General features: G+C 34.2%; 1 protein-coding gene across 6 annotated transcripts in view; it reads left to right on the forward strand.

Moving 5' to 3' along the window:
* Positions 1 to 15336, forward strand: part of LOC145946625 (thrombospondin type-1 domain-containing protein 4) — a 120504-nt gene that overhangs the window by 48739 nt on the left and 56429 nt on the right. For all 6 annotated transcript variants that reach the window (XR_014427190.1, XR_014427147.1, XM_083056613.1 and 3 more), the window contains one exon: positions 7874 to 7949. Coding sequence is in view for 4 of the 6 variants with exons in the window: in XM_083056613.1 (XP_082912739.1) it covers positions 7874 to 7949 (76 nt within the window). In the remaining 2 variants the exon portion in view is untranslated. The remainder of the gene's footprint in view (positions 1 to 7873; positions 7950 to 15336) is intronic.

The raw sequence follows: 15336 nt of genomic DNA on the forward strand, positions 1-15336 counted from the left end.
TTGCCACCATCTATATATACTATACCGGTCTCCTCATCTATTTTCGCGAGATGTACGTCTAAACTCATATCTACAAAGTCGTACGCGATGCCCCGCGAACGTAGTAGATAGGTCCTCGGGGATGCATCGCTCTTACTTACGAGAAAATCGATTCAGCGAATTGCTTCACTTCTGATAAGCGAAACTGGAACGTAAAACTTTGTTATAAATTGGATCGATGGATGGTCTCAGAAACAGATATGTCATTTTTATCTTATATAGCTGTTATTCTTATTTTACTTTATTTTTTTTATTTCTCTCTAATAAATCTATCAATTAAAATTTAAAATCTCAATCTTACTTTATCGTGACTCTGTGGAACTGTTTGTTCGCCGTTAATTTTCACACATTTTTCGCACAATATTTTAATCTTTTATTTCATCTTTCAATTAATTTTAGTTATTTTATCTTTTAATTAATTTTTACTTAATTACTGATAAACTTTCCCGTCATGCTACAAGTTTAATCGACAATTATCCTTTTATCCCAGTATCCGCGTTCTCCGAATATCTAGATAATAGCGGACCTACTCAATGACGTCGGTCGATTGTCGGATGAACGAGGCCATTACATCATTTAAGTGGCTGCCGTTGTTAGTCTAACACTCGCGTGGTGAATTGATCTGAAAATACGAATGAAAAGAACAATACCTAGATAGACGATGATTGCCTTGAAACAGTTAACACAGATAACAAACGTTAAAAGGGGGTCACTAAACACCTTTGGCAGACATCACGAATTGTGTCGGTCGGCGCGACGTGCACGTTCGATAATGAAAAAATTATGACCAGTTAGCGACCGTGTTACTTTGATTGCGATATCACATTTACAGCGTGGCGGTGTAAATTTAAACAGATGCGTCGCGACAAATGTGGAACCGGCGATATTGTCTTTATTGTGCGATTGAAAAGCCTTGAATGATTTATGTGCTCCACCACCATTGCTTCTGACAGTGCTTTCTTTGCATATCTGATTAAAAGTTCACAATCTACATTAATCGCAATAATAATGGATTTTTATTTTACTTTATTTTTATTTAATTTAATTTAATTTAATTTTATAGATGAATTTATATGCACGCAAAACCATTTTCAATTTAATTGTTGCATTAGTTGTTTCTCTTTCTATTTTGTCGAGAGTATGCAAGTGGAAAGAAAACGACGCCAAATATTGTGTGACCGCAAAACTTTTATAACTTTAATAAAACTTTAATAATAAAAATATTCGATGCTGAAAACGCAGTATCAATACTTCGATCGTATCGAGATATCGTAAGCATTTTCGCACAGGCGCCGTCCGCATGCGGAAGGCACCTTCGGGCGAGCTCTCGAACGGTATAACGAGGTTCCCCAGACCGACGAGATCGGCGGTCCTTCGTAAATGGAAGATAAATGTCGAAGTAAAGAAAGATTACTGCGACGACGACAATAACAACAGCAGCAATACGGAGCTGTTTCGGTTATCGGAAATTGGCGCTGACCGCCTCCTGGTAACTGCACCGGTAAGGCACGTATCTCGCATCGGATGCACCTGCTTGCGATATCTACAACGCGCTTTCGCGTAAAGTTTGATTTACACTTTGGTGATATTTCGTCAGAAATGACATTAAAAATATCTAGATTAAAATAGGCTGATTATACTCTATGATCTCTTATAGTTTCTTGAAAATTTCTCAGAAAAGCTAACAAGGTTGCAATTTTGTTAGAATTCTAAAAGAGTATTTATGCCATTTTTTAAATAATTTATTATAAATGGCATATATTACCAAATGGCATAAGTAAATTGATAAATTTGGGGACATATTTTGAACTTTTAGACGATATAATTAAATATTTTTTTATTAATATGAAAAAGAAACTATTTCTTCGCGCGATAAATTTATAAATCCACATAAGAATTTCAATGAAAAATTTAGACAGCAGTCGCTTATTTTATCTGAATCGGAATGTATCTCCCCGGATAAACTTTTCGAGGGAGCGCTGCTAATTGCTTCTACTCTCTGGTGACTGTTTATTTTTCATTAGATTACGGTAAAATATAGCGACATTTAACTATATAGGTAGCTCCGTTTAAACGGGAGCTTTGGCGGATCTGGAAGAGGATTAAGCGCACGGGTTTGAGATAGAGCTCGAGCTGTCGTCGTAGGCCAGTAGTGGAAATCCTCCTTAAGCCGATCGAAGTGCTCCGGTATCATTAGAGAGAGAGACCATTCGAGACTCACACACATGCCCTTTTCCTCCCCCCCTTATCCGACGGCGACTTCTCTTGGAGAAAGGATACGGTGGTCCTCGTGCCGAAGACAATGCCGTGCCCCGCGTATCGTGCATCATATTTCACAGTCATTTCTTTTTGCGTCCGCTACGTGTGCATCGCTCCAATCCGGGCCCCGATGGCGACGAAAATTCTTCTCGAAGGACCACCGTGATACCGAATTTGCGAGCCTCCCGTGCCGTCAGATGCCAACGACGCATCCCTCCCTCTTGCTTTCGCGTCTTCTCATTTTGTCGCGTCAGAGACTTTAAAGACTTTGGAGAACATAAATTTTGAAATTTAATACACATACCAATTTTTTGACAGAGAAAGAGAAAAAAAGCGATGATTTTTATTCTAAAATTCATAAAAAAACATTTATGGCAATTAAAAATTGAGTAAAAATTTAAAAAATGAAATATAAGGAATTTATGACTGAATATATATTTGAGAAAGCTCTCTCTGTTGAAAGAATATAAAATAGTTGGAAATTGCATATTAAACATAGTCGTTCGATTTTATTTTGATTTAACGTTGCACTGCCTTATAATGATTTCAAATTGCGAGCCGTAACTCTAACTTTGAAAGATTGTACACAGTGTTAAGGAGTTTTATTCGACGAACGCGCAGAACTCGGCGTAATTTTTACGATCCGCCGTAATTGCGGGGCAAGTGCCGTTTATTTATAATACCGCCGTAAAAGTTACAATGTGCAGCCGTGCTCGAAGACGAGGCGAAAGCTTGTATTAATATATGACGTTGTTAAACCCGTCGCGCGACTCGCAATTGTACCGTCTGAGCACATATCATTAGAAGAGAATTTGTTCATTGGCCACGTAATACAGTAATTTAATTATGCTATTGCGATTACAACGTCGGATAATGATTCTCATAGAATGACTTGCACTGATTTTATCGGATTGCTCTGCATGCAATAAAGCAAAAAAAATTTTTATTGATTATGAAAAAATAAATATAATATTATTTAGTATCATTTAAAATAAATATTGTATTTATAGCTGCTTACAGATATAAAATTTGACAATTTGCTGCACTCTTTATTTAATTTAATAATGAGAGAGAGAGAGAGAGAGAGAGAGAGAGAGAGAGATGTTATAACATATATATATTTATCATATATTATATACATATATATTCTATTTAATTATATTTTAACATCTTTATATAAAAATATAAACAGACGGAAGTGGCGAGTCGCATCGAACACAGCGTTAGTAATTTCGCTCTAACGACAAAAAGCGAGCTCGGTATTCTTCTTAATGGGATCCATTGAGACTCCCTTGACTTTATAGTGGCGTATCTGGCTGCCATTGATGTGCTGTACTCGCCTTCAATAGAAATTCTAGTTGGAGTTTATAAAGCCGGCCGAGGCGTGCTGCTGTTTCTTATTGATCGATTTTTCGCATTCCTACGCTATTGAGTACAAGACTGGCATTGTTTGTTATAAGTGCGAGATATGCTGCGATGGACGGGCCACGTGATACGGGAAGTCGTAACGGGTCGCGGATATAAGGTTCATAGCTGTCCGTAGCTTCGTAGGCTCTTGTTGCGGAGATCGATCACCGATACTTCGGCAAGAACGTATTTGCATTAGGACTTGCACCGCGATTCGCGATACTGTCGCTGATAAACGCAGAATCTCTATTGAAGCACTTTAAGCAGTGCGGAGAGAAGAGCGGAAGCAAATTGATACAGAAGATTCAGAGGATTCAATGTCAATTAAATTGAAAGAAATTAGGTAATATTGTTGTTTTGCATCTCTATAAAAAATGTATATGAATACAAATATCATTTATCAGTATCTTTTAGATTGAAATATATATGCTCCTATAAAATTTAATAAATTAGCATATATCTCTCTTATTAGGAACTTTTGTATTTAATTTAATTTTTATTTTAGTCAAAAAAAATCTGAAAATTTTTATTTATAATAGATGACATAATGTATATATTTTTTTATTTATATTTTAATGTCTTTTCAACAACTCTATGGACTTTATCAAGATATTTTATCAAGATACTTCAAACATCGACTCTTTTCTTGATATAAGCTACTTAACTGTTATCGAGATAAAGTGACGAGATATTTATTAAGGAGATTAGAACTTTGTTGTGTATGCTATGCTTGGTATGAGAGGATTCTTTGGAATGGTTTCATCGTTCAAAGGGTTAAGACCCACTTACAAAGAAGTCTCGAATAATTGAGAGTTGTTGCGAACTTCCTGTCTTAAAGTAAACTCGGAATCTTTTGACATATTACAACGATTACAATATCAATATCAAAACGATCGTTGACCGCTTATATACACACTAATTTAATTAAGGAGAGATGATCCTAAGATATTGATAAAATATTACAATTATACTACTTTTATTTCGACTGATTTTCCAATTGTTAATTTTAGATTTTCTACAAATCGCTTTTTGAAATTGCCCGATCAGATTACCAGAAGTCTGATACTTTTCGGTGTTTTATTTGAGACAATAGATAAGCATTTTAGTATGCAGAATATAAGAGCATGAACTGCAAATTATATCTTTCTGGTTTAAATGCCCTGCTTGGTAGCACATGTTACAACGATTTTAGGATTAAGTAGCAAATCGCGCTACGAAGGAAAGGCGAATGAACGACAAGTCTTCCGCTCGATCGAGTCGTAGATAAAAATTAGAATTTCTCCTTTTCGATCTCGCGCAATCTTCTTGCAGGCTCGCAAGACTCGACGCTGCCCAGCAGAATCCATACGCGCGTTGCAAACTAACACGCTGCATGCGGTGCACGCAGTGCGAGATCCATGCCGCCCTTCGGATGCACCACTTACGAGCACATCGCGTGGAAAGTTGAGATAGTGCGTTTTTCTGTGATTACGCACGAACAACACGCACACACGCATTCGCGTACGCAATGCCGCTGCGGTAGCGACGGGCGGTCTACGCATCTCGCTCTTCTTATCCCGCGGCTGCACCGCGAGATTCATTCGAATTCTGCTTTCCTTCTCCCTTCCCCGTCCCGTTGCGGCGTGCTCTAATGATTAATTAAGCTTTCCGAGAAAACGCAACAAGTGAAACGTTATTAGCGCTTAGTGGCACAGTTTATTCGGATCAGCGGCAATCGGGATCTCTCCCCTTCGCCCTCTTATGTGTAATCTATTGGCTTGTACGCACTTCCTGCTCGCGCGAGTACCTTGTCAGCTTTTAATAACTTTATTCGACATAAATCAAATATGTAGTACGAATAATTTCGACTTTTTCTGTTTAATATAAATTAATAATAAATTAATAAGAAACATACGTTCAAATTTTATTCTTTATCACACACAACGTGTGTTAAATATTATATAATTTATATTACATATTTTCTTGGAATTGTCTATTGGAAATAATTAATGCGTGAAGTTTGTGTGACGATCGCGCGAGATTACAGTCTGATCGAAAACGAGAAATTCTACTTGCTGTCCATGCTCGGATTAAGCGAGAGTTACTTTATCATTCATTCATCTCTTCTTTTTTATATATGATTTTTTTATTTTATTATTAATTCTAGATTAAATCAATTTGTCTACAAATTAAAGGAGAACCGAATAATCGAACATTTATTCTTCAAGAAGATAGATTCTGATAGCGAATGCAATATTTATCAATAGTTATACCTATGTTTGCAATTAATTGTTTATCAATTTCAATGTTGAATATTTATTTCTTTAATCTAACAATAAGTGTACTTGGCTCTTACCTCAACTTTTGATAAGCGCGTAAATGATACGGGCATCTTGCCAAAGCACGTCAAAATTTATCGCCATCTGCATTTTGCATTACTTCATTTCCTACTTGCATCTTTGAAGTTTGCACGCTTTTGAGTAATTTCCGCGGAGAAATGATACAGCGGCTGCCGTCTGCATACGTATCACAGCGCATCAGCGACCTATCATCGCCGTATACGTTTTCTATTTGTCCGTATATACGTTTCCCAACTCGCAAACGGTATTTAAGCTAACGCTCATGAATAATTAGTATGGAGAAGCGACAAGACAGTTGCGCTTCTTGCGCGCATGAAAGCGCATCAGCATACTCTGCGGTACCTATATGCATTTGCTACACGAGCGGACATCGCTCATCTTCACACTTCTGACTTTACTCCTCCTTTTTCTTGATTTGAGAGAAAGAAATTCAAAATACCGAGAAATCACTTCAAAAACTAAAGAAAAGGAAATATTAAAATTTGAATAACGAAAAAATATTTTATTGACTCTAATAACTGTATTCTCTCTAGATTTAGGATTGTTATTAGAAAAGCATTTTTTAATATATATTTGTGAAAAAATAATTGGAAGATATATTATTTTAACTACAAAATCTTCTCTGGGAAAATATCAGAACTCCATTAATTGCATAAAAATAGGATAAAAATAGATGCAAAAATTGTTTAAGTTATCAAGAGTTAAATCTTTTTTTTCAATCTGTTAAGTTTTAGGTATTAGAAATCTCCATAAAAATTTTAGCAAAAAATTCCAAGATTATAGAAATTTATTTTTCTATAAAAATTATTATTTATTAATTTTACTAATCATACTATTCTATTGTTTAGATTGAATTATTATTGTCAATTTCGCGTCTCTATTATTACTTAAAAAAATACTTGAAATATCCATTTTTTAAAGATATTATCATAACGCTTACCTTGGCGCAATTAGCATGACGAATTGAGCCGACGTCTGTAGTTTACGTAGCTACCTAAGCGGTAAAAGCAAAGATCGCGGCGCGCCATCGTTATCCCGCAGAGCAACGGATGCTGAGATTGCATGTCGACCTCGATCCCGGGATGCACGTGGAAAGATAGAGAGGGAGAAAGAGCGATTATATGCGGGAAGAAAAATTGGGACGTACATGTGGTGTTGTTCGATCGAGCCGAGATAAAGCGACGCGAATCGATTATATCGATCGCAAAGATCTACATCTATGTATGTAATCAACATACTGATTACATCAACGGAAGCAACATGTGTCCGAGGGTTGTCAAATATATTTTCTAGCCGCATAATACTTTGAAGTAGTATAATAAGATGTTATAGAAATCATGTTTCTTAAACTAAATACAGTGCTCTGTATTTATATATAAAATTATAGATATTTTGTTATTTTATTTTATTTTGATAAATTATTGTCTTTTAATGGAAAAAATATGAACTAATTAGATGATTATTTAATTATATAAATATATATATTTATTTTTTCTATATATCTTTATTGTAAATCATATTAATTGAAAAATATATTAGAGCACAAAGGGTTAAATAAGTTTATCGCTGGCATTACCGACTTTAATTCACCAGCATTATTACAAAATTCGCGGATGTGCGCGTTAGTCATTCAATTTAAAGATTAAGATCGCATTCTTGAAATTTCTAACTCAATGAAAGCAGACGAAAGAGAATGCGCTATTAAAAGAATAATTGCCTCGTTTCGACGCGAAATAGTTTCCGTTCACGAAAGTGTAAATTGTGTTCATCGATCTTCGTATTTATATACAATGGATCGACTTATATGTTTCCTTTTATCTATGTTGCAGATCGATTCTAGCCCTGATGATGCTGAGCGCAGCCGGTGTCTCGTCCTCCCACATGCCCGAGAAGTATCCCATAGAGGTAAGTTCCCGTAGAAATTATGTTCTCTATTTTACGAATTGTAGTAGTTAGTAAAATGTTTCTAAATGGTAGAAAAAAATATTTTCGTGAAATTAAATTACAAAAATATTATCCATGTCAATTTTTTTTCTAAATTCTTTGAAAATTGAATCATTTATCATATAAATTCCAAATTTTTTACAAACATTATTATATATTATATATTCAAATATGATATTTTAAACCAAAATAAAAAATGATAGCGAATATTTTCATTAATAAATAATAAGTCGGGAGAGATATTAATTGTATCGACTTGCCACACAATATTATGACAAGCTGGCTTTCATTGAAAATTAATATTAATGATGAAACACTGACAAATAACAACGTTCGTGATTTGCTTTCGCGATTGATTACCATAGCGATCTCGTCTGCTCCTCAAATCTTCCTTTGAAAACCTTCACTTTGTGCGCATATTAATTCAATTCACTTGCGAGAATTAATACGCAATTACGTGATCGCTATACTGGGTGGCATTACGCTGAGAGGATAATTAATTGACACATAGAAGAGGTCCCTAAATTACACTGGTGCAAAGCGCAAGGCCACGGCGCGAGAACGAATGCAAACACAATCCCCTTCGTCGTCGTTCCTTCATCATGTTATAATTACACTTAAAGAGTCCGTTTATTCTGGAAAACGTTGTGGCATTACGGATGACACGAAAATAGACCGGCGCGGCCTAGAAAACGCGATACATTCTTGCCACTTGAAGTCACACCTGCGACCCTTATCGCGAGAACTTACGTCAAGGTCGCTTCTCCGAAGTATTTAATATGCATATGCATGCTTTTGAACTTATATCGCAATAAGAAGAATTTGACAAAATATCAGAAATAATTATGTCGTCTTGCATTACGAATTCTTTGGCAAATATAGTTGATATTTCTTTGACAAATGTTTTTTTCATCGTTAGCCAATTTTTCTTGAAACTTCTATTATTTTTTTTTTTTCAAATCTGATATTTATAATTATAATCTGTTATCTTTAAGATGCATATTATTTTCTCATAATTTCCATTGATTTTATATTAGAATTGAATCTAAACAAAATATTGAATAGATTCTGATTAAATTCGTGATTAAATCGTATAGCCAATTTTTTTAAAATTATTGTTTAATACGAAAAGTATTTAATACGAAAAGTGTTTAATACGAAAAGTATTGTTTTCACGCATGAATTTATCCTCGCAATCAAGTTCTCTTACTCTATGCTACACTATAATCTTGTTTCTCTATGTATATCCAACGTGAAGTATATATTTCCTTCTTTGTGCATGGCTATACTGTATAAGTGCTGTGATTAACGTTCCGGAGTTAATATCGGGGCATTAAGGAAGTATTAGTCTGTTGCTCTCGGGGTTAACGACTTACAAAAAAGCGGCTGAAAGCTCTCGTTCGAATCCCAAATTCGCCGTTAACGGAGACACATGATGTTGACGAAAAATTTAATCGCGCGTGATGTATTTACTCTCCTACGAAATCTGAATCATTATATCGGTCCGTTAAAAATAGAAGTGATCTAACAACGGTGGTCGATGAACGTGGGTGAAACAAAAGTCGCATTTAAGAAGCCGTTCAAGATTTAACGGTTGTTATTCGTCTCGGGCGAGGTTCGGTGAAATCGACGATTTGTATTCTAGGCTCGAAATATTACGCGTATAGTTCACGTGCGAGCGTGAGATATGCGACTCGTCCGTTTGATTAATTAGACGAGCGTGATTGGAGGGAGGATCGGATATGTGAAGCATGAAGCGCGGGAAATCTTCACGTGAGAATCGAGCCTTTCTTTGCCTCTTAGAGCGATGCTACATTAGCGAACTTCCGGCAGAAGTTAATACAACGGACAGCCCGTGGTGCGCGGAGATAGATCGAAACACCGTAAATTCAGCGCCGTGTGTGCACAATAAGGTAATCGATCCTTCGTTTAATTAATCACGACAAGAGTCCGCGATACCGAGGCATACGCGGTCTAATTGGAATCTCGTTCGCGGTAGCGATATTAATTACCGAACAAACAGTTTGTGCTGTATGATACCGGCGTGTGTGATTAACAGAGAATACTAGACGCGTATTATCTCCTTCCATCTATCTCCATCGTTTAATTACTATCTGAATACTTTTCGCTACTTTTTTTCTACAAAATCTATCATCTGCTCTTCGCGCTCGCGTGGCTATTTCTTATAAAGACTAGATGTGATACAGAGGCGATGATAATTGAAAATTTAGAAGTAAGATTTCTGAAGATAAGTTCAAAAATATATTTCTTATATAAAATTGCGATCGAATATACACGAATTGTTTCGGAAAATGACTGAAGAAACCTATATTTAATTAATTTCTTCCTCCATAATTAACGTTACGTGTTTTTTTACTGTCACGTGTTTTTTCTCAATTTTATATTACTAGAACAACACACAAGTGCGCGCAATGCGCGCACTATTCTTCGATTTTATATAAAAAAAAATTATATTTTTATATAAAGTTTGTTTCGACTTGATTAATATTTTTTGATAGAAATCAGCTGATTAAAGCGTTAATTTGTTAATTAAATTTTAAAATAATAGTATGTAATAGAAATTATAAAATAATATGTTTTAAATAAAATGTTATAGTACATTAAACTCGATTAATATTTTTTGACAGAAATAAGCTGATAATTGTGCGCCGTATGGGGTCCGCGGTTTAAAAATATTAATTTTCAATATTTTAATACGAGCCAAAAATTAATCTTTCATATATTTTATCAGTACATTGTCTGCACATTTTGATGGTACCATCAGCATACCAGCCTACAAACTTTTTGATCTAATATATGTAAAATGAATCCGCGCCGTAAGGGGTCCGCGATTTAAAAATTTTAATTTCCAATTGTTTAAAGCGAGTCAAAAATTAATCGTTTATATATTTCAATAGTGTATTGTTTGCAGATTATTTTGGTACCATAAGCATATTAGCGTACTACTATTTTAATCTAATAAACGTAAAATAAATCCGCGCCGTATGCGATCCGCGGCTTAAAAATTTCAATTTTCAGTATTTTAAAACGCGCCAAAAATTATTTGTTTACATATTTCAACAGTACATTGCCTGCACATTATGATGGTACCATCACCATACCAGCCTACAAACTTTTTGGTGTAATATACGTAATATAATTGTGCGCCGTATGCGATCCGCGGCTTAAAAATTTTAATTTTCTATATTTTACAACGAGCCAAAAATTAATCGTATATAAGTTTCAATAGTGTATTATTTGCAGATTATTTTGGTACCATAAGCATACCAGCGTACTACCTTTTTGGTCTAATAAACGTAAAATTAATCCGCGCCGTATGGGATCCGCGACTTAAAAATGTTAATTTTCAGTATTTTAAAACGCGCCAAAAATTATTCGTTTACATATTTCAACAATACATTGCCTGCACATTATGATGGTACCATCACCATACCAGCCTACAAACTTTTTGGTGTAATATACGTAATATAATTGTGCGCCGTATGCGATCCGCGGCTTAAAAATTTTAATTTTCTATATTTTACAACGAGCCAAAAATTAATCGTATATAAGTTTCAATAGTGTATTGTTTGCAGATTATTTTGGTACCATAAGCATACCAGTGTACTACCTTTTTGGTCTAATAAACGTAAAATTAATCCGCGCCGTATGGGATCCGCGACTTAAAAAATGTTAATTTTCAGTATTTTAAAACGCGCCAAAAATTATTCGTATCAATTTCTAATATTTTAAGACGAGCCAAAAATTCATCGATTATACATTTTAATAGTACATTGATTACAGAATCTTTTGGTACCAAACAGACACCAGCGTACAAATTTTTTAACTTGATATACATAAAAGAAGGTTGCGTCGCATAGGGTCAGCGGTAAAAAAGTATCGATTTCTAATATTTTAAAACGAGCCACAAATTCATCGATTATACATTTTAATAGTACATTGATTACAGAATCTTTTGGTACCATGCAGACACCAGCGTACAAATTTTTTAATACGATAAACATAAAATAAGGATGCGTCGCACAGGGTCCGCGTCAAACAAGTATCAATTTCTAATATTTTGAGACGAGCCAAAAATTCATCGATTATACATTTTAATAGTACATTGATTACAGAATCTTTTGGTACCATGCAGACACCAGCGTACAAATTTTTTAATACGATAAACATAAAATAAGGATGCGTCGCACAGGGTCTGCGTCAAAAAAGTATCAATTTCTAATATTTTAAGACGAGCCAAAAATTCATCGATTATACATTTTAATAGTACATTTATTACAGAATCATTTGGTACCAAACAGACACCTGCGTACAAACTTTTTCATTTGCTATACATAAATTAAGGATGCGTCGCATAGGGTCAGCGGCATAAATGTATCAATTTCTAATATTTTAAGAAGAGCCAAAAATTCATCGATTATACATTTTAATAGTACATTTATTACAGAATTATTTGGTACCAAACAGACACCAGCGTACAAATTTTTTAACTTGATAAACATAAAATAAGGATGCGTCGCACAGGGTCCGCGTCAAAAAAGTATCAATTTCTAATATTTTGAGACGAGCCAAAAATTCATCGATTATACATTTTAATAGTACATTGATTACAGAATCTTTTGGTACCATGCAGACACCAGCGTACAAATTTTTTAATACGATAAACATAAAATAAGGATGCGTCGCACAGGGTCTACGTCAAAAAAGTATCAATTTCTAATATTTTAAGACGAGCCAAAAATTCATCGATTATACATTTTAATAGTACATTTATTACAGAAACATTTGGCATCAAACAGACACCAGCGTACAAATTTTTTAACTTGATAAACATAAAATAAGGATACGTCGCACAGGGTCCGCGTCAAAAAAGTATCAATTTCTAATATTTTAAGACGAGCCAAAAATTCATCGATTATACATTTTAATAGTACATTTATAACAGAATCATTTGGTACCAAACAGACACCAGCGTACAAACTTTTTCATTTGCTATACATAAATTAAGGATGCGTCGCATAGGGTCAGCGGCATAAATGTATCAATTTCTAATATTTTAAGACGAGCCAAAAATTCATCGATTATACATTTTAATAGTACATTTATAACAGAATCATTTGGTACCAAACAGACACCAGCGTACAAATTTTTTAACTTGATAAACATAAAATAAGGATGCGTCGCACAGGGTCCGCGTCAAAAAAGTATCAATTTCTAATATTTTAAGACGAGCCAAAAATTCATCGATTATACATTTTAATAGTTAATTTATTACAGAAACATTTGGCATCAAACAGACACCAGCGTACAAATTTTTTAACTTGATAAATATAAAATAAGGATACGTCGCACAGGGTCCGCGTCAAAAAAGTATCAATTTCTAATATTTTAAGACGAGCCAAAAATTCATCGATTATACATTTTAATAGTACATTTATTACAGAAACATTTGGTACCAAACAGACACCAGCGTACAAATTTTTTAATACGATAAACATAAAATAAGGATGCGTCGCACAGGGTCCGCGTCAAAAAAGTATCAATTTCTAATATATTAAGACGAGCAAAAAATTCATCGATTATACATTTTAATAGTACATTGATTACAGAATTATTTGGTACCAAGCAGACACCAGCGTACAAATTTTTTAATATGATATACATAAAATAAGGATGCGTCGCATAGGGTCAGCGGTAAAAAGTATCGATTTCTAATATTTTAAGACGAGCCAAAAATTCATCGATTATACATTTTAATAGTACATAGATTACAGAATCTTTTGGTACCATGCAGACACCAGCGTACAAATTTCTTAATACGATAAACATAAAATAAGGATGCGTCGCACAGGGTCCGCGTCAAAAAAGTATCAATTTCTAATATTTGAAGACGAGCCAAAAATTCATCGATTATACATTTTAATAGTACATTTATTACAGAATCTTTTGGTACCATGCAGACACCAGCGTACAAATTCTTTAACTTGATAAACATAAAATAAGGATGCGTCACACAGGGTCCGCGTCAAAAAAGTATGAATTTCTAATATTTTTAGACGAGCCAAAAATTCATCGATTATACATTTTAATAGTACATTTATTACAGAATCATTTGGTACCAAACAGACACCAGCGTACAAACTTTTTCATTTGCTATACATAAATTGAGGATGCGTCGCATAGGGTCAGCGGCATAAATGTATCAATTTCTAATATTTTAAGACGAGCCAAAAATTCATCGATTATACATTTTAATAGTACATTTATTACAGAATCATTTGGTACCAAACAGACACCAGCGTACAAATTTTTTAACTTGATAAACATAAAATAAGGATGCGTCGCACAGGGTCCGCGTCAAAAAAGTATCAATTTCTAATATTTTTAGAAGAGCCAAAAATTCATCGATTATACATTTTAATAGTACATTGATTACAGAATTATTTGGTACCAAGCAGACACCAGCGTACAAATTTTTTAATATGATATACATAAAATAAGGATGCGTCGCATAGGGTCAGCGGTAAAAAAGTATCGATTTCTAATATTTTAAGACGAGCCAAAAATTCATCGATTATACATTTTAATAGTACTTTGATTACAGAATCTTTTGGTACCATGCAGACACCAGCGTACAAATTTTTTAACTTGATATACATAAAGTAAGGTTGGGTCGCATGGGGTCAGCGGTAAAGAAGTATCGATTTCTAATATTTAAAAACGAGCCAAAAATTCATCGATTATACATTTTAATAATACATTTATTACAGAATCATTTGGTATCAAACAGACACCAGCGTACAAACTTTTTCATTTGCTATACATAAATTAAGGATGCGTCGCATAGGGTCAACGGCATAAATGTATCAATTTCTAATATTTTAAGACGAGCCAAAAATTCATCGATTATACATTTTAATAGTACATTTATTACAGAATCATTTGGTACCAAACAGACACCAGCGTACAAATTTTTTAACTTGATAAACATAAAATAAGGATGCGTCGCACAGGGTCCGCGTCAAAAAAGTATCAATTTCTAATATTTTTAGAAGAGCCAAAAATTCATCGATTATACATTTTAATAGTACATTGATTACAGAATTATTTGGTACCAAGCAGACACCAGCGTACAAATTTTTTAATATGATATACATAAAATAAGGATGCGTCGCACAGGGTCCGCGTCAAAAAAAATCAAGTTCTAATATTTTAAGACGAGCCAAAAATTCATCGATTATACATTTTAATAGTACATTGATTACAGAATCTTTTGGTACCATGCAGACACCAGCGTACAAATTTTTTAACTTGATAAACATAAAAT

This window comes from Prenolepis imparis, unplaced genomic scaffold, assembly GCF_030444845.1.
Source record: "Prenolepis imparis isolate NDT839.2.m4 unplaced genomic scaffold, iyPreImpa1.0 SCAF_1, whole genome shotgun sequence".
Lineage (NCBI taxonomy): Eukaryota > Metazoa > Arthropoda > Insecta > Hymenoptera > Formicidae > Prenolepis > Prenolepis imparis.